Source organism: Rhagoletis pomonella, unplaced genomic scaffold (genome assembly GCF_013731165.1).
Source record: "Rhagoletis pomonella isolate Grant_MI unplaced genomic scaffold, Rhpom_1.0 Rhpom_scaffold_00003, whole genome shotgun sequence".
Lineage (NCBI taxonomy): Eukaryota > Metazoa > Arthropoda > Insecta > Diptera > Tephritidae > Rhagoletis > Rhagoletis pomonella.
The window spans coordinates 71,584,286-71,610,170 of record NW_023458557.1 but is presented as its reverse complement, the minus strand read 5'-3'; the positions used below and the strand labels follow the sequence as shown (position 1 = coordinate 71,610,170).

Genomic DNA, 25,885 nt, shown 5'->3' with positions numbered 1-25,885 from the left:
TACCCAATTGCTCTTTTAACAATTTTTTCATGGTAACTATATTTTATAGGTCCTCCAAAGCCCTTAGAAAATGCAATGGGGGGACCAATAAAAAATCTTTTATCATAAAAAAATGGTTAAATAAACAATTGGCTATTAATACTGGAAGTCTCCTGAAGAGAACCACAGTTTTCCGGTCGAAAAATATTGATTTTCAAGAGTTTTATACCATTTCTACGGAAAATTGTGTTTTCTCCATATAAAATACATGGAAAACTTTGTGCGCATTGAGCACTCCCTAAATATTTTTTGATTTCAAAATAAAAAAATATGGGTATATTTTTTTTCGGTATATAACAATCGTAGGGGGTGGCGGCATTAAAAACCCGAAATTATTTTTTTTTACATACATTTTTGGACTACTTTAATGTACATACATACATACCTACGAGTAAAGTAGAGTGAAACAACAAGTACAAAAATAAAATGAATAGAAATTTGGAGCACTCTTATGTAATATTGCAATAAGTTGGAGTATGCACTCACTTAGCGAGGTACACTTGTTCGATATCGTATAAATGTTTGAAGATATATTTATTTATTTGCGTAGATGTGTACCACATAAACAAAATTATAAAACGAATATGCACTTTCCAGCACCTGCAGGTAATTTTGCCTGCCACTTTCCAAAACTGCAGAAGTTAGTTTAGTAAATAAGCAAAGTTAAAGTTGCGGGTAAAAAATATAAATGTACCTAAAAATACGCAATACTGAAAATATAAACATTTTAAACATACATACATTTGCTAATACTCTTGCGATCATCAACGAAATAGCAGTGGTAGCGATAAATTATTATTTTTATATCTTTCACGAACATAATGGTGTTATAATTTTGGAGAGAGATAGACCCATAAAAAAGTTGAACAAAATGATCAGAACGTCGAGCTGAGTCGATTTAGCCATGTGCATGACAGCTCTTTGTCTGTCTGTTTGAAAACACATAACAGTTTTCGGGATATCCGACTGAAATTTCGGAAGCGGGTGTTTTTTTGTAATGTATTATTCATTTGCAGCACCGGAAAATCGGATCAAAACAACAACATATAGCTCACATGCAACTGATTGTTCCGATATTAGATTTTGCGTTAGGCAGCTAAGAACGTGAAATTTTGCACTGTTTTCACTTATCACCAACATAGAGTTTAAGCGAAAATTCATCAAGATCGGACTACTATAAATCATAGCTCCCATATAATTGATTGTTCAGATCAGTTCAGATATGTGGTTTTGCTTTATAACTCATTCATTTTGAATGATAAATCAAACAAAGTACACTGAGAAAACCTTTAAGATTGGTGTTCTATAAAGTATATTTCCTAAAAAAAACTGATTGTTCAGATATGAGTTTTAAAGATAAAGCTCCTCATTTAAATGGTTAAGGATCTGGCTTAACTCTCAAGCCTGCTCAAATACGTTTTTTTTTTGGAATCTTTTTCTCAATTTCATCAAACCACTTCAGAAAAACGAAGGTAGCTGGTACCATCCGCGGACCGCTAACCCGGGATTTGACGCCACAAAATACTGTTTTGCACTAGGGATAAAAATTAAATGTTTAAATTTTAAAGTAAATATGTGTTTTCATGTGTATACATTTCTGATAGTGGGTGGAGAACCTTTTGATACCATATCTACTTTTAGATTCACTTTAAACAATCTTCGCTCTTAGAAATGACCTTGGAAGGATTCTCTCCGAACCGTTCAAGACAAAACCGTGTTTCAGCCTATTTTTAAGCTTTTTCACAAAGAAGGGAGGCTTTTAGACAAGTTGCCCACGCTAGAAAATGCAATAAAATGCCTATGAAAATAGGAAAGAATTTCCCGACAAGTTCTTTGGCTAGGTTCCAAATGTGTTTGCTTTTACCGAATATAAATCGCTCTTCAGCGTACAACATAACTCAGTACAATTGTATTCACATTTGGATCACAATTTCGCAAGTTTCTTCCACCTTCCTCTTCTTCCTTCGAAATTCTTTTTACTCTCTCATCCTCAGTATTTGATGACGTCTAGCGCAATTGCTTTCAGCTGGATTGGCACTATCTTGTATTCTACAATTTTTGCTCCTGAATTTACGATAAAGGAAAATCCACCATTTACACCTACGAACGCGGAATCAACCTTCTCCTGGCAATGGGTTCTGAAAAAGATGGTATTTTCAAATCCATAATAGATTTTATAATTTCGACGGAAAAATATAACCGACTTTTTTTGTATGGCGAGTGATGCACCCTAATGTACATACATATGCATTTGCGTATTTTTAGGCACATGCGTTTACTTAAATTTTCTTTACTCCTCTTCTTATCTAACCTTAATACATATTTAATATTTTTCTTAACTGTGAGAACATCTCACTTTGAAAGCCTACAGCCAACAACGAAGAGGTTATCATAAAAAGTGTACTCCATGAAATCCTTACATAAATTGCACATTGTAAAATGACTATTAAAAAATTACAGTAAGTTACTTTCAAACTTAATTTCATTGTTCCGATAAATTCTTATTTCTCTTAGGTTTGGGCACTGGATTCCAATCGAGATTAGAAGTTGTTGGCGATTGCTCTCTGTAGTCGTATTGCACCTCCTTCTTTACGGTACATTTCTTAAATATTTCATTATTGTTGAGTTTTTGTGGATCTTGTTCACTATCTTGACCACCATTCACATTTTCACTACCATCTTCAGCTGCGCCTGATGCCGACGCCGCCGCCGAAGTTGTGGGTGTATCCTCTTCTTGTCTACTCTCAGTCGTGGTAGCATTGCCGTTGAGTTTCGTCCTGCTTTGGACAATCGTTGCCTGCTTTTCAATTGTTGACTGACCACTAAATTTCCGTTTCGGCAAGGGCGTTCCGTTAGCGCTATTTGCATCAGTGGAGTGCATTTCGTTCGTTGACTGTCCACTAAGTCTTCGTTGTGGCAAGGGTGTTCCGTTAGCGCTACCCGCGCCAGTGTTCGGACTAGTACCATCGTTTGGTATATCTTTGTGCGCAGAGGCATGCAATAAGCGTTGACTTCTATTGATGGACTCGATGATGTCCTTGACGGACTTGCGCTTTTCGGGCGGCACATTCTTTTCGAGAGGTGCCAGCGATGATTGCTTCCATTCCAGGTATGAAGAGGATGGTTTCGGCCGATACAATGACTCTAAGGCTTCCTCTCGCAGCTCTGTGGGTGATTGAGTACGATGCGCTGGTGTTGTGGTAGCGCTGGCAACTTTGTTGTCACTTGAAATGTGACTCGTCGCCTCATCTTTCTCAAGCAGATCTTCATGTGACTCTGTGATGGTCAACGAGAGTGAGGAAGTGGTAGGTACTGCTACGTTTGATAATACCTGGCTATTATTTATTTGTTGTACTCTCGTCGACTCACTCTCTGTTTCCGTTGTTTTCACCACAGCTCCTTCTCTCTGTTTTACAATTGTGCTGTGACGCACGGGCGGTACCGGGCTCGTTGGCGGTTGTCTAATTTCTTTAACCACTATTTCTTTATGTTCGTCTGTTCTTGCGGATGCGATTCCCCTGGATGGTTTGTGAATCTCAGCCACATGTGGTTTGGCAGACACTGCGGGTTTCGTTGTAGTCGTTGGCGATTTTATAGCCTTTGGCGTTGTGACATCTTCTGTGATCCTTAAATCCTCTGTTTCGGGGAATTTCAAGGTTTCGGTATTTTGTAATGTTATCTTCGTCTTTTTTGTGGAGTCTCGGCGTTCTGCGGGTGGTGTGGTGAGTGTGAATGAAGTTTTCGTTGTAATCGGTTGCTGTTGTGTGGGTGAACGCGTTTGACTGCCGCGGAAACTTGACATCTGACTGGGTTCGACACGATCGGCGGCAACGGCGGCGGCTGCGGCACTTTGGTTTCCCATATGCACGTGTATGCATTCCAAGTGGCCAACTTCGGGTGTATTGTTACTGTTAAGTGGAGCTGAAATTTTCATTTCAGAGTTGTCCGTTTCCGAAAGCTCCTCCTTTTCTGGTGGCGCACTGTTGTCTGATTTCTGTTTCGTTTCTATGACACTGACGTCTTTTGTTTCTTCTGCCTTTAGGCTTGGACTCTGTGGCGTACTGTTGTGAATCGACCTAACGTCCCCATTTTGTGACGTAGACGTCGTGCTGGTAGAAACAACTTCCTGTACCGCCTGTTTGTCTCTAGAAGAGGGTGATATAGGTTCGTCATCATTTGTGGTTTTTACAAAATCTTCAATAGCTGCCGTTAGATTTGCAATGTCCATGCATTCTTCGATCCGCAGTTCCGGAAGTGGTTGTGGATGCAGTGATCCATTAAGACTAGAATCTGGTGAAGGTGCCGCTTTGTGTACCTGTTGGAAAAATAGAGATGTAAATAATGAACGTATTAAATTGAAAAATATTAGTTTTTTAAGGTGTTAGCAAGAATAAATAAAACTACAGAAACAAAGGATTAAACAGCACCCATATTGACTGCGGATGCCTCGTCAAGACGAGATACCTAACTTTTCGGGAATGAACTCTTTGCCTATTTTAGAATCAATGCGACAAAGAGCCTAATGAATACACGCCATGTTGAGTGGGCGGGTGCTTGGGTCTCGAGGACTTACTCAAAAATCTATTATAGTGTTAAACGAGTAACGCCGACTTTTTTCATCTGTGGTCGAATAGATCATCAATTAACAGCGTGGGAGATTTGCTTACCAAATTCCAAAGAACGATCACCATGTGCTGTAGGCAAGCTTTTCCAACACCACCTGGGTCTGCTCTAGATGTGCAGTTAAACGTTTTAGGTTCAAATGAAATGGTGTTGATATGATGTTTGTGTGGATTGAGGTGGAAATCGATGTAGCCAGAGATCAAGGCGTTAGTGTTTTTTCAATGTCACAATGTCATAGGATAGTACGCTACGCCACAATTGCCTTTGCTGAAGAGCTTACACATTGTTGAATATTTTCTGATGACTCAAACAAAAGCAAAGTGAGGATCTGTAGTCTGTATAGAAGGCTACGGAAATTCCGAACCGAAATGTTTGCAATCCTCAAGGCCATTAATTCCATCGTGGAAAATAGGTGGAGATGTAGGAGTTTACGTATCTGTAATTTACAGCAAAGCTTCAATTCAGGCATTTGCCAGACTTCTAACAAATTCCATACTAGTTCGACAATGGAAATCTCGAACTATTTAATTTTGCGCCAGGTTACTCGGAAGCACCCGCTAATGACACATCTAAGCGTTTCCTAGAGAAGGCTCAGACTAGGTATTACTTGGTCCGCAACAAGTCATAGCACTTTCACGTTCGACCTTTGAAGAAATCATCAAAAATTAGGTGAATGTTACACTTATAAATGACTGGGCGGCTTCCCAACCTTGCTCCCAGTCTTAGAAAATCTAGCTAGGTATTTGCTTTTATTGAGCAAACGGGACTGCAGGCAAACTCGTGGAATTACTGACTGGCCACTTCTTGTAGGCCAAACACCTGAAGGAACGAACGGTGATATAACCTTCCACTTGCGCTTAAATTTAATTTACCTTTCCTTCCTTTGCTATAGCTTCTCAAATATTGCAAAAACGCGATTTTTTGACATTTTGACCACTTTTTTTCTCAAAATCTGGAGCCGATGGAAATTTTATACTTACGGATTCGTAATCAGCACAAAAAAAGTCTATCAAAGACAGCTTTAACATCTTATCTTTTTCTACTTTCGCGTATTAGCTAAGGACTTTTTTAGAAATATTTTAATTATGGAATAGGTCACCGATACTAAAAGCAATTTTTCTCGCAAGGGGCCCGTTCGCTGATTTTGGTTTTGATGGGAAAATATTCCTAGAGAAAGAGGCCTAATACTGCCTAAGCTCAGAAAGTGGGGACTTAAGGGGTCATTTGGGTGTTTGAAGACGATTTATAAATGATCAAGCAGTAAAATTCACAGACTCAATGCAACCGAAGCTGACCTTTATAAACAAGGTAATAATACCTGAAAGGGATATTTTAAAACATTAATCGCCATGTTCGGTGACGGAACTCAAGTTTGGTACACTGACGGTTCTAATTTGAGGATGGGAACACTGGGACCGGCGTGCATGGACCTAGATTTCAAAACAGCGTCTCGACGGGCATATACCCAACCCTATTCTTGGCGGAAACTATCGCAATTGAAGTTTATACCCACGAAAGTCTTCGCAAAATCTCTATTAGGGCAATAATAAACATCATGTCGGAGAAAACCATGTCAAAGGTAGTAGACAGTTGCAAAAAAGCTCTGGTACCACTAGGAATCAACAACCAGGCGATGAGGGCTTCGATTGCAACGAAATAACTGACACGCCACCGACATGCGGTGCTCGGCAGTCTGATCGGTCCTCAGCCTTTCTTTGATCCATCTGGAGGATATACAGGAGAGCTCCTAAGGGGATGGGAGGACCTGCAAGTTGCGATGCCGTACGACAAATGGCAAAAGGAAGTCCAAGAGTTTCATAACTGTCTCTCGTGCAATCTCTGAGCGGTTGGTAAATCTTAGTAGAACCAGTTTAAGAACTCGCCTCGCCTGGTACCTGACAGGGCACTGCAGACTGAGGTACCATCTAAACAATATGTAACTCTCTGAGGAGACGAACTGCAGGTTTTTTGGCTTGAGGAGGCAACCTCGGAGCATATACTATGCAATTGTCCGCTTATAGCTCACTTAGACTTAAAAACATTGGATAATATTATCATCTCCATCCATAATCTGAAACAAGGCAACCTCTAAAGTGCTTAATTTCATTAATAGCCTAAGGTTGGTGACTAGATAAGGCTTAGCACAATAGATCTAGCTAGGTCGCAAAGCTATATGCGATAATAATAATAATAATAATACACTAAAACTTGATGAAGAATAGCATATATATGGACGCGTTGTGAAACCACGCGGATCGTAAGAGCCCTCTTACTCAAACCAAAGTGTGGAGTAATCGAAACTTGATAGTTACCGTACTCTTACATTAGCTGTGCCGGTTAAACACTTCTTTACTCCATGAAATTTCTTCTTTTTCTACAGAGTGCGGAGTATTCCCATAAAGGTACCCCAAGCTTTTTGGTTATTCTTCATTTCCATGGCTTTTGCAGAGGTGTTTATGGGGCACCCGCAACCTCTCCTTGGGATGCATGAGGAAATAATCTTCAACCGCATGCAACAAGCCTTGCGCATTACACAAAGATGGTTTGATCCCAAAGCATTGTGCATTAATTCCAAAAAAAACTATTCTGGTTCCGTTTTGCCGGAGCAGAAAGTTATCCATGATTGAACCTTCTCTGTAAGGTACTAGAATATTTTTTTTTTTCAAATTAAGAAAAATACCTGGGGTGATTCTGGATAAGACACTCATCTGGAACGCATATTTGGATGCAGCGAATTTTCGGAAATAAAACAAAAAGCGAAGAACAAAGTAGCGGTACTGCTGAATACGCCACCTCTGTCTCTCTACATCATAACCATTTTCGAAGCAGAGATTCATGCAATAGAGATCTCTGACAGAGAATGCCTCAGAAGAGGCACAGCTTCTAAGATCATCTGCATTATATCGAACAGTCAGGCTGCCATTGTTAACGCAAAAATCGCGGACCAACGGAGCCACCACAGTATTCCATGGCCCGAAACTTACAAGGGAGGCCATAAAAAAGTGGGTGCACAAATAATTCCACAGGAAAATGAGTCAGTGTACAGGGCAAGTACAAGCTAAGCAGTTTATTTGTCCATCAAAAGAAGCTTCAAAAAAGCTCATTAATTTAGGCAAGAAGAACCTTTAAACTGCTATTGGGTACTTCAGCGGGCATTGCTTCCTGCATTACGAGTATCACCTTACTATATATAATGAGCAGGGAACGGACTTTTAGGACCTAAAAACCTATAAAAAAGGCAAAATAAAATAACGAAATAGGCTGGAAAAGGCAAAATAAAATAGTGAAAAAGGCAGGAAAAGGCACTAGGTGTTGCAAAAAAGGCAAAAAAAGGCAAAACAAAATAGCGAAAAAGGCAGGAAAAGGCACTAAAAAAAGACAGAAAATACGAAGAACAATCAAAAAATACATTTATATTAGAAATGTGTATATTACAAGTAAAAAGAGAAAAACTATGAACTAATTTCATTATATGAAAAATTTGTACTTTGAATCTTTGACTATTTTATCCTTTCGAGTTTCTAACTCATAAAACTTTAATCTGTATAGTTCTAGTAACATTGAACCACAAGATGCATTTTGAAGTTTTCTGGCAGCATTTTCATTCGATTTTCGCGAAGAAAAGCCTTGAATGTACTAAATGTGTGCTCGACTTAAATTGATACAAGCGGCGCCCAATTTAAACATGGAACGTTTGAAACGTCCATATTATCAGGAATAAGGGCGTTTTCCTCGCCCTTTACAATTTTATCCACACCCCTTATTGTCTCCAAGCCTTCGTTAGCTGAGAAAACGGCTTTGAATTTTTCCAACACCAATTTGGCAAGAGGTCTCTGCGCTTCTATAAGCCGCATGGGCAATGTGTATATTTTTTAATCTTAAAAAAAAATTGTAAATGCTATAATCACTTTTTTAAAGGTAGAAAAGGCAAAAAAAGGCAAATATCTTAAAAAAGGCAAAAAAAGGCAACATCAAATGTGTATATATGGAATCAGGGAAAGCTAAATCTCGGACATTCTTAATCGAATATACTCTATCTCTTCAGCAGAAAAAAGGCAATTTCCATAAAATCAGTTCCCTGATAATGAGTCTTTCACACACGAGCGTCTGCCGCTTCTGTGAGCAGGACGAAGAAACGCCAGAACACATTCTTGGTGAACGTTTTGCTTTCAATAGACCTAGACTCGCTCACCTGGGTGATATAACACTTCATCCGTTCGAAATATGGGACAAAAAGCCCAGGGAAGTGCTAGCCTACATTTAAAGCCTTCACTTATGGGATAAAAGGCCACTCACAATGGATCACCTTAGAAGTTGAGGCGCTTATGGCCCACTGATGCCAGACATTCTCCGTTAAAAATCCCTCGAAAATCGGGGAAAAGCCTCTCAATTACCCGCATCTTAAAAATTTATCCCACAAAATTCCCAATGAATTCAAAACATATACATATTTTAGTGGTAAAGAAGTAACATTCATTTAAAATAATAATAGTAGATTGGCGTTTACACATATATTAGTGTTTGGCCGACTTCTTCTCCGATTTGTGGCGTGCCCTCGGAGGTTTGCCATTGCCAGCCGAGGGGCGAGCGCTGTTAAGAAAAAACCTTTTTTCAAAATTTTTTTTCGATGTTGCTTTGACCAGGGCTTGAACCCAGGCACGCGCACTGCTTACCACTACACCACGATTAATTACGCAAGAGTGTCGAATTACGTTATACGATGCTTCCACGATTCGTAATTCGCTCTCTAAGTAATTCGTTAAGTAATACGTGAATTACCCTGTTTCCACGACACACATTAGTAATTCGTTTGGCAGCTCTAGTTCTTGTTCTTCGCTATTTATTATTATTTTTGTGTACTGCAAATATCGAAGGAGGTGCTAAAATTTAAGTTGTCATCAACAATTTTAATTTATATAGAGAATATTTTATTACTATTATTCTATAATTAGAAAAAGTGCCAGCAAATGGGTCCAGGTCGGTGAAAACTTCGATATATTTCCGATAAATATTAGAGAACGCACCGATTATTTCGACATTCGCATGGTAATTCGTTCTGAGTTACCTACAAATGAGGTAATTCGCTCGCACAATTTTGTATGGCGAATTACGTAATTCGGAAGGTAATTGGCAAGGTGAATGACGAATGGGAGAGCAAATTACGAAGTAGAGAGCGAATTACGAATCGTAGAAATGTCGTATAAGAGTGTCGAATATTCTTGAATTTTGATCATTTATGCATCGATAACTGTGTCAATAGAAAATCCTTTTTTTTATTTAAAATATAAATTTTTTCCCCTTTTAATAATTTTTGGCATCACTGTTATGGCCCATAATAATATGTAACGCCCAAGACTGGGTTCCTGAAGACATAGTAGCGTTGGAAAATACATAACGAAACAGCTAAAAGACTTTTCTAATGATAAAATAGGCCATATAACTAATACATACAAACAATTGTAAGTGAGCCAAAAAAGGTTAAACTAAACTGCATGGAAAGTGACTTTCCTACCCTCCCCAGTTTCTCAAAAAAAAAAACAACATAAAAATAAAAATACAGTATGGCAGTTGTAACTCCTGGCACACCTTTAACATAACTCATTTGTAAAAATTACCCGTTTATTTTTTGTGATATTATGGAGCGCTATGTAAGCTTTTACTTACCCCCACAGCTGGCGGTGCTGGTGCACGACGTTTTTTGCGGTGCATTCGTTGTTGCTTTATGGGTGTCGAAGTTATCATCTGTCTATCACCAGCCAGCGAAACATCTTCATTATTTTCTTCCTCATCATCGTCGGTATCAAATGGATTTGTGCTTGCCATACTAATTTGCGATGATCTAATTGAGTGTTTGTAAAAAAAAATAATAGAAAAAAAGGTACGAATGTAGATGCCAAAATTGAGAGAAAAAAGGAAAAAATAAGTTACAATTAACACTTTCACACAAATGCAACATTTGTAATATGGAAATGTGTATCTAAACTTAAGAAGATAAATATTGTAGTATTGAATAAGTTAAACCAGTTTAGATATATACATACATACATTTGTTGGTGGGGTGAGACACAAAATCGGTTGACTAATAACGCGTTACCCGTGCGAAAAAATGGAGACGTACATGTCAAGAAATAGTTTATTACATATACATATATACACATTAGGGTGCAGCACCAAAAAGATATTAAGGTTTAAGTGAGCTAGACGGGTTCGAAAACACCTCCAAAAATATTATTATTTTGATTTCGTTGATAAAATCTTTAATTTCAAATTTTATGCGCCCCCTAAACTCTTTTATCATCTGAGGTGATTTTTCATAAAAAAATATTTTTAAAAGCTAATTTTGTATATAAAGGACAGAATTTCTGGAGGTATTTTCAAATAAGTCCAGCCCACGTAAGTCTTAACATTTTCCGAAATACTTTGGCGGAACTCTTAAAATACAATAAATTTTATATTTCTTATGGAAAAACAGTACCGTTTTTTTTGTATGGACTGTGATGCACCCTAATGTACATACATAAGTATCTATACAAATCTGTGTACATTTGCACATAGTGCAAATCGGATTGAAACGTAGCTAAATATGTGCGTATGTGCATTAAAAACTTAATATATTTACACATGGTCATAGGTGAATAAAGTACACAATAGGTACAAGCAAATATAAATAACCGTAAACCGCCCTTAGACATTTAAAACACATTTATTTTATTACTTTTGATTGAAATTAAAGTATAAACCATTACCATTGGAATAACCAAAACAAAATAATTCGCACCAAAACGCAACGCAACGCAACGAAATATAAGGTGAACTCACCCATTTGATAGACCAACAACGCCTGACCCGATATTAGAATTACGCAGTGGCTGTGGCGTCACAGATCCACCGTACACATACCTTCTTGGTTGTGGCACCGGTGTTGTGCGTAAACTCGTATTGTTATTGTTGTAGTTGGTTTTGGATTTTGTGCCCATCACCTGTATGGTACTTCGATACTGATTATTCCGATTGAAATCCAATTGTGAGCCGGTATTATTCTGGAAAAGAAATGGATTGATTTCTAAGCGATGTATGTCAAACCGATTAGACATTAAAAATATCTTAAACGAAATCGATTTTTAGTATAAAACTATTTTTAATCTTAGTCTTAGTCCTAGTCCTAACCTTAATCTCAATTTTAATCTTAATATTAATCTTAGTCCTAGTCCTAACCTCAATCTCAATCTTGATCTTTATCTTAATATAAATTTTAGTTTTAATCTTAATCTTTAATTCAATCCTGATCTTATTCTTAAAATTAATATCAATCTTAATATTAAACTTAATCTTTCACTGTATCTTGATAATCTTAATCTTCATCTTAAACATAAACTTAATCTTAATTTTAATCTTGATCTTAATCTTAGTCTCTACCTTAATCACAATCTTAATCTTAAGCTTAATCTTAATTTTAGTCTAAATCTTAATTTAAATTTTTAATCCTTATTCTGCCAAATAACGGCCGCTATCCCATCCCTAATTCTGTGGTTTTTCGTTTCATCGAAGTTCGGGTTTATAGCCAACCGAGTGGAAAGAAGTTTTACTTAAAATTTTTTTTTATGTGTTTATAAGCGCGGCTACATATAATTTCCATTTCTTTCATAAATTTTTCGTGCGGCAGCGGAGAGTTAGTAAGCCGCATGCAACGCTGTTAAGCAGAAATGGGTCTGATGAATCCATGCCCGAAGATCGGAAGCTCCTGTGCCCTTTTTCCAATCCCCAAGAAAAAAGATCCTGCTGCTTTCCCCAATTACTGCCAGAATAAACATTCTTAACGTCGTTTATAAGATTCTATCGACGAAACTCTGAAACTCTTCATAAACCAATGTGGATTCAGACCAGGTAAATCCGCTATTGACCAGATTTTTACAGTGCGTCAAATCCTGGAAAGTACTCTTGATAATCAAATCGATGTTCAATACTTGTTCAACGATTTTAAAGTCGCTTTTGCTAGTTCGAAGAGAAGCTGCCTCTACGAAGACGTAGTACAGCTTTTAGTTCTGTTAATTTGGGAAGAACTCTCCAAAAAAACTTTTTAGACAAGGTGACTTTAACATCGTCGGTTTCACCTCCAAGGCCGTGGGAAATGGATTATTTCGAGCAAAGCGGAGAAGGTTAGTGAAGTTTCGAAAGAACAATATTGTACAAGATCTATAGCCCTTTTCGCGCAGGCGACGGGTATCTAGGAAGCTAGTACGACCACGAAGTGACGAGGTTTTAATGAATACAGTTACACAAGCGAAGCAAAATACAACGAAGGGTATGTTGTACACAAGGCATTCGTTTGAAGTAGTTTAAGACAAATTTGCTATTTCGGCTCTGTGGTCAGAACTGGGAACTTTTGTGACTATTTCTCTATTGTTAAAAAGGTATCCAAAGGGTATCCTAAGAGCAAAGAGACATTACCGCTCTCCAGTCGTTCCTACAACGATCGGGCTAGGATTGTCACTTCATCTCAAATTTCTAAAAAGCGGCTTGGAGAACGTTTCTTCCATTAAAACAACAAAAACCGCTCTCCAGTACCCAATGCGAGTTAACCAACTCTCAAATCAGAAGTTTGGTAGAGCGCGAGAGGAAATCGAATAGGTCAGAGGATGAAGACTGAGTTGTTTGCCGCTAAGTCCTTTAGTCTCTCCATGCAATTGTAAATCAATGCAGACTTGATTTTATAGTCAAAGAAGGGCCTTAAGTGCGATCTGACTGTCACTTAATATTCTGATCTTTTCGGTGCGATACTTTCGCTAAAGATTGATCTCTGCACATAGACTGATGGCATGAACATCCGCTTGAAATATATTTGAAGGTCTCTCCGTGGGAACTTCAAAGCCCTCGAGTGGTTGTTTTTTAGTTTTTGTACCAAATTAGAAGGAGTTTTTCTTGATATTTGCGTCGCTCCAGCTTGCCTTATTGCCTAGTTCTACTTGAAGTTCCTTTCGTAGCTAATAAATGTGCAGATATATTTCCGTGGAAATTGGGTCAGGGATAGCTGAGTTCTTAAGGATTCCATATTTCGAGATGTAACCACTTTCTCTTTTCCACAACTCTCCCTGGTCAAGTTTATCAGATATCGTTTGGCTGCCTGCTCTATGCAATGACATGAGCTCGAGACTAACCTCCATTTGTGCCGTGGGCAAAGTCTACATTACGCAAGTAATACATAGACACGCAACATGTTACAGTTTTGCCAGTGAGCGCCTCACATTCGCTAGGTTGACTTTCTTAGTATACATCGAACTGAGTATCGGAGGGCTGCAGCCACAAGATTTCATCCAGATAATAAACTTCGTCAAACTATTAACAAAAGTTTCTCCAAAGACCAAACTAGCCATTGGTTTGTTCACACTGCAATATATATTTTCACTTTAACAGCCACTTAGCCGAAAAATGCCACCGATGTTTAAGAAGGAGAAGAGAGTGATCTCCTAATTTCAATGTAATTTTTTTTTAACAATTTGGAACGTATATTTGGGAAATATGAGTGCAAGGTTTGATTGCTTGAAAGGAAACCCGTCATCGTCATCATTTATAAGAATTGAAGGACTGATCGGTCCACACATGGTTGCCGAATATTCGCAAAGAACGACCTTATTGTCCGGACTTGAAAATATGGCTCAGAGCAAACACGTTTTCTATTGCACATATCGTGGAAGAAATGGGTGATATATCAGTAGCACTTGTATTTCGTTATCAATAGTCTAATAATAAGCTTAAGTTTACCAAAATTTTGATTTTAAATTAATTTATCTTTTAATTAGAAAAGGTTCATATATCCTACCTTTGCATGAGCCACATTCTGTAGTGAACTTCTGTAGCCCGCATTTCGCTGGAAATTATCAATGCTGCCTGCTGGTGTGGAATAACGAGTTTTATAATCCGGCAGACTGAGATCATTTCCATTCTCCGAACTGTAGAGATCACGTCGTAGTGCTGGTGGACTTTCTGATGTTTTGTTTATGCCCAGTGTGGAAGACTTCTTTTTGAGACGAAATGACTTAAAAGCCCTGAGAATTTATGTAGATGAAAAAGTATTGTAAATGTATTTAACGAATTTGCGAAGAATATAAAAAAAAACTAAAAGAAACATGTACTCAGTTTAAGAAATTGAAAAGATAACGAAGAAAAGCTATTTAGAAGGTAGAATAACTAATTGGATATTCGTAAGAACATCTTTTTTTTTTTGTTTTTTTATGACAGGGCATTCTTATTCTAATTCGGATTTTTGCAGTGACCGAAAATAAAAATTATAATTTTTTTTTTTTTAATTTAGACTAAAAAACTTACACCGAAGATAAATGCTGCGTCACAAGGAGTAAACCATGATAAAAATATTTTTATCATGGAGTAAACCAACATAATTGTTGTTAAAAAAATCAAGTTTAATAGTTGATTTCTTGAGTTGTACTTATTGCTTGCAAAAATAATCGTTATTTTGTGCTCGGAAAATAAAACATAATTCTTCGTTTTTTAAGACATTTGACATAACTCTCCTGTCCTGAAAGTAGTCAAAACGGTTGAATATGAATATGACCATTATCTCTTCGTGTTCGTATTTGTAGTCGTAGTCGTCTTCACCTTCGTCTCCGTGTATGTCTTCGTATCCGTTTATGTGTTCGTTTTCGTATTCATGATCGCCTTCATGGCAATATTCGTATTCGTCTTCCTCTTCTCACTCGTCTTTTTGTTCATATTCGTTTTCTTTGTCGATTTTGTATTCGTCTTCGTCCTCGAACTCGTCTGCGTTTCCGCGTTCGTCTTTTTATCCGTTTTTATGTTCGTCTTCGTATTCATGATCACCTTCGTGGCTATATTCATATTCAGCTTCCTCTTCGTGTTCATATTATATTTCTTCGTCGTATCTTATTCGTCCTCACCTTCGTCTCCGTGTACATCTTCATGTTCGCTTTGGTGTTCGAATTTGAATTTATCTTCGTGGTTGTCTTCGCCTTTGGATTTGTCCTTAACATTAAGAATGCCGTATATTTACTTTTAATGATATTTAGTTGACGACTTTCAGCTCGCTACCCTTCTCAAGGAAAACACAAGAAGAAGCTACTTTTGCTTTTTGAGTCTTATTTTGTGAATAAAACATAAAACTCAAAAAATTACTTTTAATTTCTAAACAAAAAATAAAACTAAAAAAATATCGATTATTTTCCGAGAAAAAATAAAACTCAAAAATGACTATTATTGTTCAAACAAAAATTGAAACTTCTATATAACGATTATTTTTTGAGCGAAAAATAAAACTAAAAAATAACTAAGCACTAAATAAAATTCAGTAAATAATGATTAAAAAGTATAACGTTTTCAAGCAATAAATTTTTAAAATTCAAAACTCAAACTCACTCACACATTTTCAACAATTTGAACAATTTCACTTTTTTATTCTCAATGTTATATGATTAAAAAAAAAATCATGGGCGACGAATTGAGAGAATGATTTTACCTTGTAATTTTTGTATCATGGTTATAACTAGGGATGACAAAAATAAAATAAAATAATCGATTAATTAATCATATGAATAATTACAAGCCAAAATAAATTAATTGCAATTATTCACCCTCATTGCGCGAGTCGTGTCGAATGCAAGTCGTTTTTCGAGAGTCGAATCGTATCGAAAATTTCACGTCATTGCCTAAAATTTCCACTCGACTAGTGTATTAAAACGGAAAAACTTGGCAGCACTGTACAATTTTCGACAATTTTCGTCGTTTATTTATTTCAGCACGACAGTAGACAATGCCAATGTTGTCGAGTCGTACAATTTAGCCTAATTTGCGACTTACACAATGAGGCTGATTGAGAAATTATCGATTAATCGAATTTTTAAAGGCACTCTTTTACAGTGAGTATTCACCAAAACACTTTCTCATAAAAAATTTCGAATTCTCTTGTTAATTAACCCTCTAATAAAATAAAACCAGTATTTTGAGCAATTTTTGCGGCTGTTTGCAATTTTAGACAATTACAGAATTCATCTTTCTTGAAAATATTTTTACGCTTATTTTACAATTAAACACAAAACTACTAACTATTAAACTGTAAATTGGACAAAAATAATTGCTGCCAGCCCTAGTTATAACGTTACGGTAGCTGGATTTTTGTTTTACACTATATCTACTCACCACACATCTTTGAGACCACTCAGTGAAAAACTATTTCGCCGACTTCCGCTGCCATTCGATTTATTTATCTTCCAAAACCGCAAGCGCTTGTGTTGCTCATCCTCATAGAATGGATTTAGGTGTTCGGGATAGTTATAGATGGATACCTGACTTGTGGAGCGACCATTCCGCATTACAAAAACATCGCCGTTCAAGCTAGTCATATTCACGGCAATATGATGCCTGGTTTAATATCTGAAAAAAAAAGAATAAGCACAAAAATTATGCAGTCGAATTTAATAGCTATGAATTGAAGGTTTGTTGCTTTATGTGTTTTTGTTGGCGAACACTTTGTGGCAGCCATTGTATGTGTGCAGTCTTGCATGTAATAAAAACCGTTAAACCGAGTTTTGGGTAAATATAAATTAGGACGGGTAAGTTTTGTTTTTTCGACATACTTCCTAGCAGTTCCGGATTCTGCATATAATTCTCTGAAAAAAGTCCAGTAGAGTATTGCTCTAAAGTCAACTTCAAGTCTCCCAAAATTAAAAAATCCATCTTTAATTAAGGTCTCATAAGTTGGAGGAAGACGGAACACAAATGTTTACATTCGATTTTTCACACTGCCCTTTAGAATTTGTTGGAAACTTGTAGGTAGCCAGTGACAGAAATCTCTATCAGTCTTGCCTCTCAAATGATTTGTCAAATGATAGTCACTGTTCTTGCAGGGTTAGTTTCCATCACACAATTCTTGTATATATATGTAGATTAATATTTACTAAAGTGTTGTGAATGTTATTTTTCTAATACAAATTTGTACTTGGAGGTTGTTTGATAGGAAGAATTTCTGATAAAAATTTCTTCCTTCAATAACCATCCTGAAATATTTTTTCGGCAGTAAAATTTTTAAGATGTATCTATGCCTTGTGACTATGTAATTTTTTTACATGTTAATAAATTACCTAAAACTGAAAAAAAAGATTAAATTCTACAGTATGTATTTAAAAAATATAATTTATTTATTTATTCAACTTAAATATATTAACCTTCATATAGCTTACAACTATAAAAATAGTTTTATAATTTGGCGGACTCGAACACATAAAGCAATGAAACTTTAAAGGTATTGCCAAATGGACTTTTTTATTAGAACGATGCCGCAAAAGCTCCTTTCATACAAATTAATCCGCACTAACCCTGTGGGGAAAATCTCTAGTTCTGAACTGGTGCGCTTCAAGTACATTTAGACCCAGTACTGGTTCGCGATAAATCTCTTTTGCATGCAAGCAACTGGCGAATTTAACATGGCGATGTCCTAGGAAGTCTCAATTGCCCCCCGCTGCATCCCTTTTTCGATAGTTTCGAACTAGTCCTAAATTCTATAGTTCCGTACCAGTTCCAAAATCGACAGACGAAAGAAAAAAGTATCATGATTTTTCAATCTTTTTGGTTCTTCAGTGTGTGCGATTTTAAGTTATTTTGGAAGAAATGTGTTTTCAATTTGAAATTAAATTTGTTTGAATGATTGTAAGAAATGTACGTTTACATACCTTTAGCTGTAGCTGAGTTTGCAGCGGTCCAAGATATTGAAATGTAAACACAAATTTTAGTTTTGTATTTCCAAGCTATGAAAAAGCATCTGTGAAGCACAGAATAGAAGCGTGTTTGAACGAAAAAGCCGCCGAAATCATATCTATGTAAAGTAAACAAGCCCCCCGCTGCATCCCTTATTCGATAGTTCCGAAATAGTTCTAAATTCGACAAATAGGATCTAGTTCGTTCTGCATCCCTTTTTCTATAGTTCCGAACCATTTCTAAATTCGTCACTTTAGATATGGATTTCTAGTGAAAAAAAATTAAAAAAATTAGTTTCTTAAAAGTACCACTTTTCGCCGATTTTGGACTGGTCTAGTTCCTATCGGTCTAGTTCCTTTTTGGCGATAAAGACCTAGTACGGAACTAGAAATTTGATTCGCTAGTCCGCGGTTTCCCTGCACGGAATGTACACACTATATTCATACCCGAGCGCACATGTGCACAATTACAATTATAATTTTGTTTACATAACGGTTGTTTGTAACATCCAAAACCAATCGATATAGACAAATGTATACATAGATGATCAGAATGAAAAGAGAAGTCGATTAAGCCATGTCCGTCTGTCCGCCCGTCCGTCCGTTTACACGACAACTCAAGCAAAAATTGAGATATCTCAACGAAATTTGATATGTATGGTTGCTCTTTACCCGAGGTAGGTTGGTATAGAAAATGGCCAAATTCGGACTGTAATCCCGCCCACTTTCCATATAACGGTAATTTCGAAAAATGTAAAAACTACGATATTTCAGTAAATATTCAATCGAAATTGTTGAAAATTAGTATGTGAAGTGGAATTATGGTAAAAACTAAAATTAATATAAAATTTTTGGAAAATGGGCGTGACCTCGCCCACTTATGATAAAATGCTGTATCTCTGTAGCCGCTTCACCAATCTATACCAAACTCGGTTCGAGCGTTGCTTAGGGTCCAACTAAGAAATTTGTTGAAAATCTTTGAAATCGGACGATAACCACGCCCTCCTCCCAAATAACGGTAATTTACAGAAACACGAAAACTGCGATAAATCAGTAGTTATTGAAGCTAATTCACTCAAAATCGACGGTTGCAATAATCACTTAGCACAAAATTTTATTATTATAAATTTTTGGACAATGGGCGTGGCTCCGCCTACTTATGACCACAAATATGTATCACGGTGACCGATTCATCAAAATCAACTAAAATTGGTGCACCTTGTAATCTCGGTACGGAAAAGCAATTTGTTGAAAATTATTCAAATCGACTAAAATTATACCACCTTCCCGTATAACGGTAAATTTCAAAAATACGAAAACTCCGATATTTCAAAAACTGAGGACACTAATTAACTCCAAATTAATACTAATTGGGCGTGGCACCGCCCACTTTATGACTAAAAAGGTCGATCTCGGTAATCGCTTTATCGATTTCTACCAAACTTGATTCAGTGATTTTATTAAGTCAGGAAAAACACCCCTGCTTATCATGCAAAGGTAGTTGAGAGAAACGACGATATTCGATAACTGCGCCGGGTATGTGTATTAAATATTGAGTTTTTTAAGCCATATTTGCTACACGGTAGAAGAAACCGCATATATTTAGCGAACAAGGATTTTGTTTTTAAAATTATCACCACCATTTTCACTGTATTTAGCAGAGCTGCTAACCGCTCCAAAAATCGATGCGGTTCGGTTCCCTGGTTTGAACCACTTATAAACAGCTTGTTCCAGAACACCCGTTCGTTAGTATCCCTGAACCGCGGGTCTGTTCGCCAAAAAGAGGTAAGCGATTTTTTTTTGTTTTCAAAAAAGCAAAATTTCCTCCTTAACATTTTAACCTTCCAACTTCTTTAGAGTAAGGGTCAAAAAGGCGTATTGTAGTCGGAGTTAACGGGTTAAAAATGTTTTGCGAAAAATGTGTCTTTAAATTTTAACATGTCTCTTCCAAGACAAGAATTAAGTTCGAAGCTAATTCGTCATCACAAAGTAGAAAATTTAAACTACTGTAAAAGAAACTTGTATGGATAATACAGTTTGAACATCCTTTGGCTGATGCACTTATTACTTGACAAAAAAGATAAAATTGTTCCACAGTGCAATAATGAGTTTCCATCTCATCATGCAAATTGTTTTCTGCAGACTGCAATATTAAAGAAATTACAGTATTAAGGTCATTCAATTCAATATGTAAATAAACAATTTATATCTATTAAAAAAATACACATATGTACATACGTATGTAGTTTTGTAAATTTTGTGCTATGTTTACTAAAAATATATAATTCTTTCTCATATTCGGTATTGCTTTTGTTATTGAAATATTGAGGTTACCGTATTTCTAGGAATTTGCACCCGAAAATTATATCCATATGTTTTTTTTATGTACAAACGTTACACATACATATGTATGTACGTACCGACATGCGAGTGTAGTGGTAGAGTGGTAGAGAAAATTTAAATTGCTCACTGCTCCTGAATTGTTATCAATATTTAAACTACTATTACGTTTGCTTGCTTTAGACTTTTCTGCTAACGCTTATTAATTAAATACATACATACATATGAACATAAATATGTGGTGTGTATAGGTATAAGTTCATATATTTTTTGTGTTCATATCTTTTTCTTGCCGCCCAATTAAAGTTGTGGCTACATATGTATTTGCCTGCAAAACTTATGCAATTTCGTTTGATGTAATAAAGTAAAAAGTGTGAAAACAAAGTAAACAAAATTGAAAGAAACTGCAGAAAAAAAAAAACGATTACAAAAGTGTGATAAGATTCTAAATGTGTTGTCTTTGTGCAAAAAATGTGTGTTCAACTACATAGTACATGTACACTCTTTGCATGCCAAGAGTATAATAAACAAAATTATACCTATGTACATATGTATGTACAAACATCCAAATACATATGTATGTGTATATGTAAGTATATTATTTGAGTATTTATATACATACATAAATACAAGCAGCCAACACACAGACACCTAATGTCTATGCAATCTTGCCTCTTTACCTTATCAGCTGCACAATAACTACCTAACCTAAATAATTTTAAAGTAACTGATAAGTTATATCAATTTTCTTAGTAAGTAAAAATGCAATTGGTGCCTTCCGACCGCATATGCGGCTAAAATATGAAATCGGGAAACTTTATACGCGTACATATTTATGTATTTACATAAGTACCCACATATGTATTTAGCAAAAAAAAAATGCACAGTAAAACTGCCAAAATCGATGTACAACTATCTATGTACATTAAGGTGGTCCAAAAAAAGTAGTCGGAATTTTAATGCTCTCACTCCCCAGGACTGTTCTATAACAAAAAAAGAAAAATTACCGCTGTTTTTTTTAATTTTGAAATCAAAAAATATTTAGAGATCGCTCAAGGTTTTTGCATGTATTTTACATGGGGAAAAAAAACAATTTTTCGTAGAAATGTTATAGAATTCTTGAAAATCAATATTTTTTGATCGGAAAACTGTGTTTCCTCTCAGGGTACTTGCAATCATAATAACCAATTATTTGTTTTACCAGTTTTTAATATTAACCGTATTTTATGGGTCTCCCCATTGCATTTTTTGTGGTTTTTGGGGACGTATAAAAATATTTGCTGTGAAAAGAGGGTTAAATAAATGGGTATTATTATTGGAAGTCTCCTTCAGAGAAACACAGTTTTCCGATCGAAAAATATTGACTTTCAAGAAATGGTATCTGCGAAAAATTTTTGTTCAGAATAAAGAAACGAGGCTATATTTTTTTGATATAAAACAATCGTAGAGGGTTAGAGCATTCAAATTCCGACTTTACTTTGGACCACCCTAAGATACATACTTATGTACTAGGGTATTCGATTATTAGTTTTTTCTCAATACCGATTTTCGAGTCATTTTAAAATTTGCAATTAAAAAAAACCGGTTCCCAATTTTTAAATTAAGAAAAAACGAGATAAACCGGGTTTAATTAAGTAAGTTGTTGATTGAATTTAATATTAATTATTATGGTTGTTGTAGGCTAGTCGATCGATTGTGTTTGTGTGCAAGAAAAATACTTTTTTGTTCACGTTTTGCACAACGTCTCGATAATCACCTTAGCATCCTCAGGGGCGAATCTTTATTTAAATAACAACAAGAAGAGAATTATTTCACATAGTTTTCATACGGTAAAAATGCTTACGTTGATTTGAAGTCATGACCTAAAATTACAATAAAATTATTAACAGGAAATATAGCTTTTATTTAGAAACGTTTTTTTTAGATGAAAAGTAAAACAAACAAAAATCAGTAAAAAATCACGTTTGGATTATTTCCCCTATTTTGCAAGCTTTTTTTAATACTATATTGCATTTTTCGGATTGGGTTTGTTTAGTGCCCTTGCTGCCATAGCCGAGTGCTTAGATGTGTCTACTGCTACACGGCAGGTCCATAGTTGAATTTCTAGTCCCAGCAACATCAAAAAGAGCTTTTTCAAATAGCGGTCGGCCCTGGCAGATAATGGCAAACCTCCGACTGTAATTCAGCCATTAAAAAGCTTCTTCGGAGGTGGAGTAAAAGTGTAAATTTGTGCCACAACATCAAGAAGCTAAACACCAATTGGAGCAGAAGCTCGGCCAAACACGTAAAACATGCATTTATTGTAATCAAATAGGATATATTATCTGTACTGTATAAACTATTTAAGAGTTTCCCTTGAACTGGAGAAAGGCTTCAAAAGTTCGAAAAACACCAAGCTTTTATTGAGAGGTCAAGATTTGTATAAAATGAAAAAAAAACGATTTGGTTGATATAAAAAATCCGGTTTATTTGATATTCGAAAAATAAAGATTTCAAAAAAAACATCTATAGATATCCGAAAAACCGGTGGAAACCGGTTTGGAAAAACCGAGTCAATCACAGTATTATGTACAAATGTATGTATACATATAAATATGTATTTGCGTGCATTTAAATAAACAGAATAAGCTTCGCCAGTTGGGCAAATTGTATAAATTTGCAGAACATATTTTTAGGCTTAGTTTTTGCAACAATTTTGAAGTGAATCCTATGGATTTTTTTTAATTAGCCGCCTTAAAAAGTTTTTAGTTTTATTAAAACTTTAGGACCTTGCCCGTTTTAATTTAAATTATGCGCTTGCAACTGACATACAAGGTCGGCCATTTTGAACTGAATTGTTGGGTTTTACATATTTAGTTTTATATTATACTTTCGTATGTAGTAGACTATGTGTCTATCGAACAGCCTTGCGGTTTTCTTCAACTGCCAGTTTCCATTTAGCAGGGACCGTAAATGTAATGCTTTTTACATCGATATGCTTTGAATAAAAATTAAAGAGTTAAAATTTGACTTTTGTGTTTTTTCGATAAAAAATGGAAGTTAAATTTTGACCATAATTTTTTAAAAAATTTACCGGCTGTCTTCACGTGCTGGAAAATCTCGCTTACATGACGATGCATGCGAGATCCTACTTTTTCTTGCATACCGAGCGGTTTGCAAGATCTCACATGCTTTCAACTATAATTTTTGTTGTTTGACAAGTATTTTCTTATTTCGCAGAATCTTCAGAGTAGAAACTTCGTTTATTTTGGTGCAAAATGCAAATTTAGCTTGGAAAGCTCGAACCTTCTCTTTTGGCGACATTTTACAAATGAAAAAGTATGCTGTCAAATGCCCAGTCAACAAAACTCTATCCCGCTTGCGTGATTTTCAAGAATGAGAAGACAGCCAGTTAACTTTTGAGTTTTATTTCTTCGTTAACAAATACCAGTTATTATTATTTTATATTAAAATTAATTGACTTTTATTTTTTCGACCAAAAATAACAATTTACTACAGATCTTCATATTGTTTTATTGCATCGCTTATTTGCTTATCATTACACAAACGACTAATATCTTGTTTATGTAACAATAAAGCATTTCTAATTTAAACGTTAAGAAGTACATATGTATGTAGACGAAAACTCGATTAAATTTTAACTTTTATTTTTGATCAAAAAAGGCAAGTCAAATTTTACCTTTTATTTTTGAAAATTTAAGTTTTATTTTTGATGGGAAATATTAAAGTAAAGTCTTAACTTTAATTTTTGATCGGAAAAATAAAAAAAAAACTTTAACTGTTATTTTAGACTGAAAAAATAAAAGTGAAATTTTATCTGATATTTTTTACTGAAAAAATACTACTATTATAAATACACTATTTTCATTTTTATGACAAAAAACCAAACCGCAGCGAGAGAATAAAATTAAAACACACAGATTTTTGTAACTTTTTAAATTTTTATAAAGCGTGTTCTTTTACTATCTATCAAAGAAAATCGATAGCTAAATAAAAAAAAGTAAGTGCGCCCGGGCCACACTGGAGAAGTGAAACTTTTTTGTCTCATAACCAATATACATACATATGTACATACATACATACATCTGCTTTTATTTAAGGTTATATTTTTTGTCTTTTTTCTATCTAGATCCCTACCTCTACCCCTGTTCGTTCTAATTACATTTATATTATCGTTTTCCTCTACCTTAATTTTTCTCTTTATACTCTATCCATAACAAAATCGTTAGTAACATCCAACAAAACCGATAAAAATGTCGATAACAAAATCGATGAAAAATTCGATAGCAAAATCGATAATAATATTGGTAGGAAAATCGATTAGAAACCCTATTAAAATATCGATAAAATTATCCATAACAAAATCGGTAAAAAAATCGATAAAAATATCCATAACAAAATCGATAAATATCGATAACAAAATCGATAAATATCAATACCAAAATCTACAACAAAATCGATAAATATCGATACTAAAATCTACAACAAAATCGATAAATATTGATAACAAAATCGATAAATATCGATAACAAAATCCATAAAAATATCGATAACAAAATCGATAAAAATATCGATAAACAATCGATAAAAATATCGATAACAAAATCGATAAATATCGATATTAAAATCTATACATTTTGATAACAAAATCGATAACAAAATCGATAAATATCGATAAAAATATCGATAACAAAATCGTTAAAAAGTATCGCTAACAAAATAGTTAAAAATATCTACTACAAAATCGATAACAAATCGATAAAAACATCGATAACAAAACCGAAAAAAATATCGATTATTTTATCGATAAGTCCCGAGAGTCCCGAAATTCTCTAAAATCCCAAAATAGTTCCCAGATTGAGTCTCTGTGTCTCTCTTTATATCCTTTCCTCTTTAATTACCTTTATTTTAATCTTTCTTCCCCTATCTTCATCTTTACTTTTATCGGTATCCTCATCCTCCTACTTTGTCTTTACTTTTATGCCCTAATATATATAAGTAAAGGGTTTAAATTAACCTTGGTCTTCATTTTTGCCGTTATCTTTACGCATCTTTGTTTTTTGTTTTCATTTTTGCCTTTGCCTAAGCAAATTTTTGTTAAATTAATACCATATGCATACACACAAGAATTACTTGTTTCAGCCCCAACCATTTCCGTTGCA

General features: G+C 35.3%; 1 protein-coding gene across 4 annotated transcripts in view; it reads right to left on the bottom strand.

The window, feature by feature from the left end:
- Positions 1 to 560: 560 nt before the first annotated feature.
- LOC118735465 (general transcriptional corepressor trfA) overlaps positions 561 to 25,885 on the bottom strand; it is a 36,935-nt gene continuing 11,610 nt past the window's right edge. For 3 of the 4 annotated variants that reach the window (XM_036465229.1, XM_036465228.1, XM_036465227.1), the window contains exons 2-6: positions 16,831 to 17,064; positions 14,480 to 14,705; positions 11,482 to 11,702; positions 10,327 to 10,501; positions 561 to 4,354 (exon numbers count right to left, since the gene is read on the bottom strand). In XM_036465229.1, the coding sequence (XP_036321122.1) occupies positions 2,522 to 4,354; positions 10,327 to 10,501; positions 11,482 to 11,702; positions 14,480 to 14,705; positions 16,831 to 17,033 (2,658 nt within the window). In that variant the 5' untranslated portion in view covers positions 17,034 to 17,064 and the 3' untranslated portion in view covers positions 561 to 2,521. The remainder of the gene's footprint in view (positions 4,355 to 10,326; positions 10,502 to 11,481; positions 11,703 to 14,479; positions 14,706 to 16,830; positions 17,065 to 25,885) is intronic. The other variant, XM_036465230.1, reaches the window with a different exon arrangement.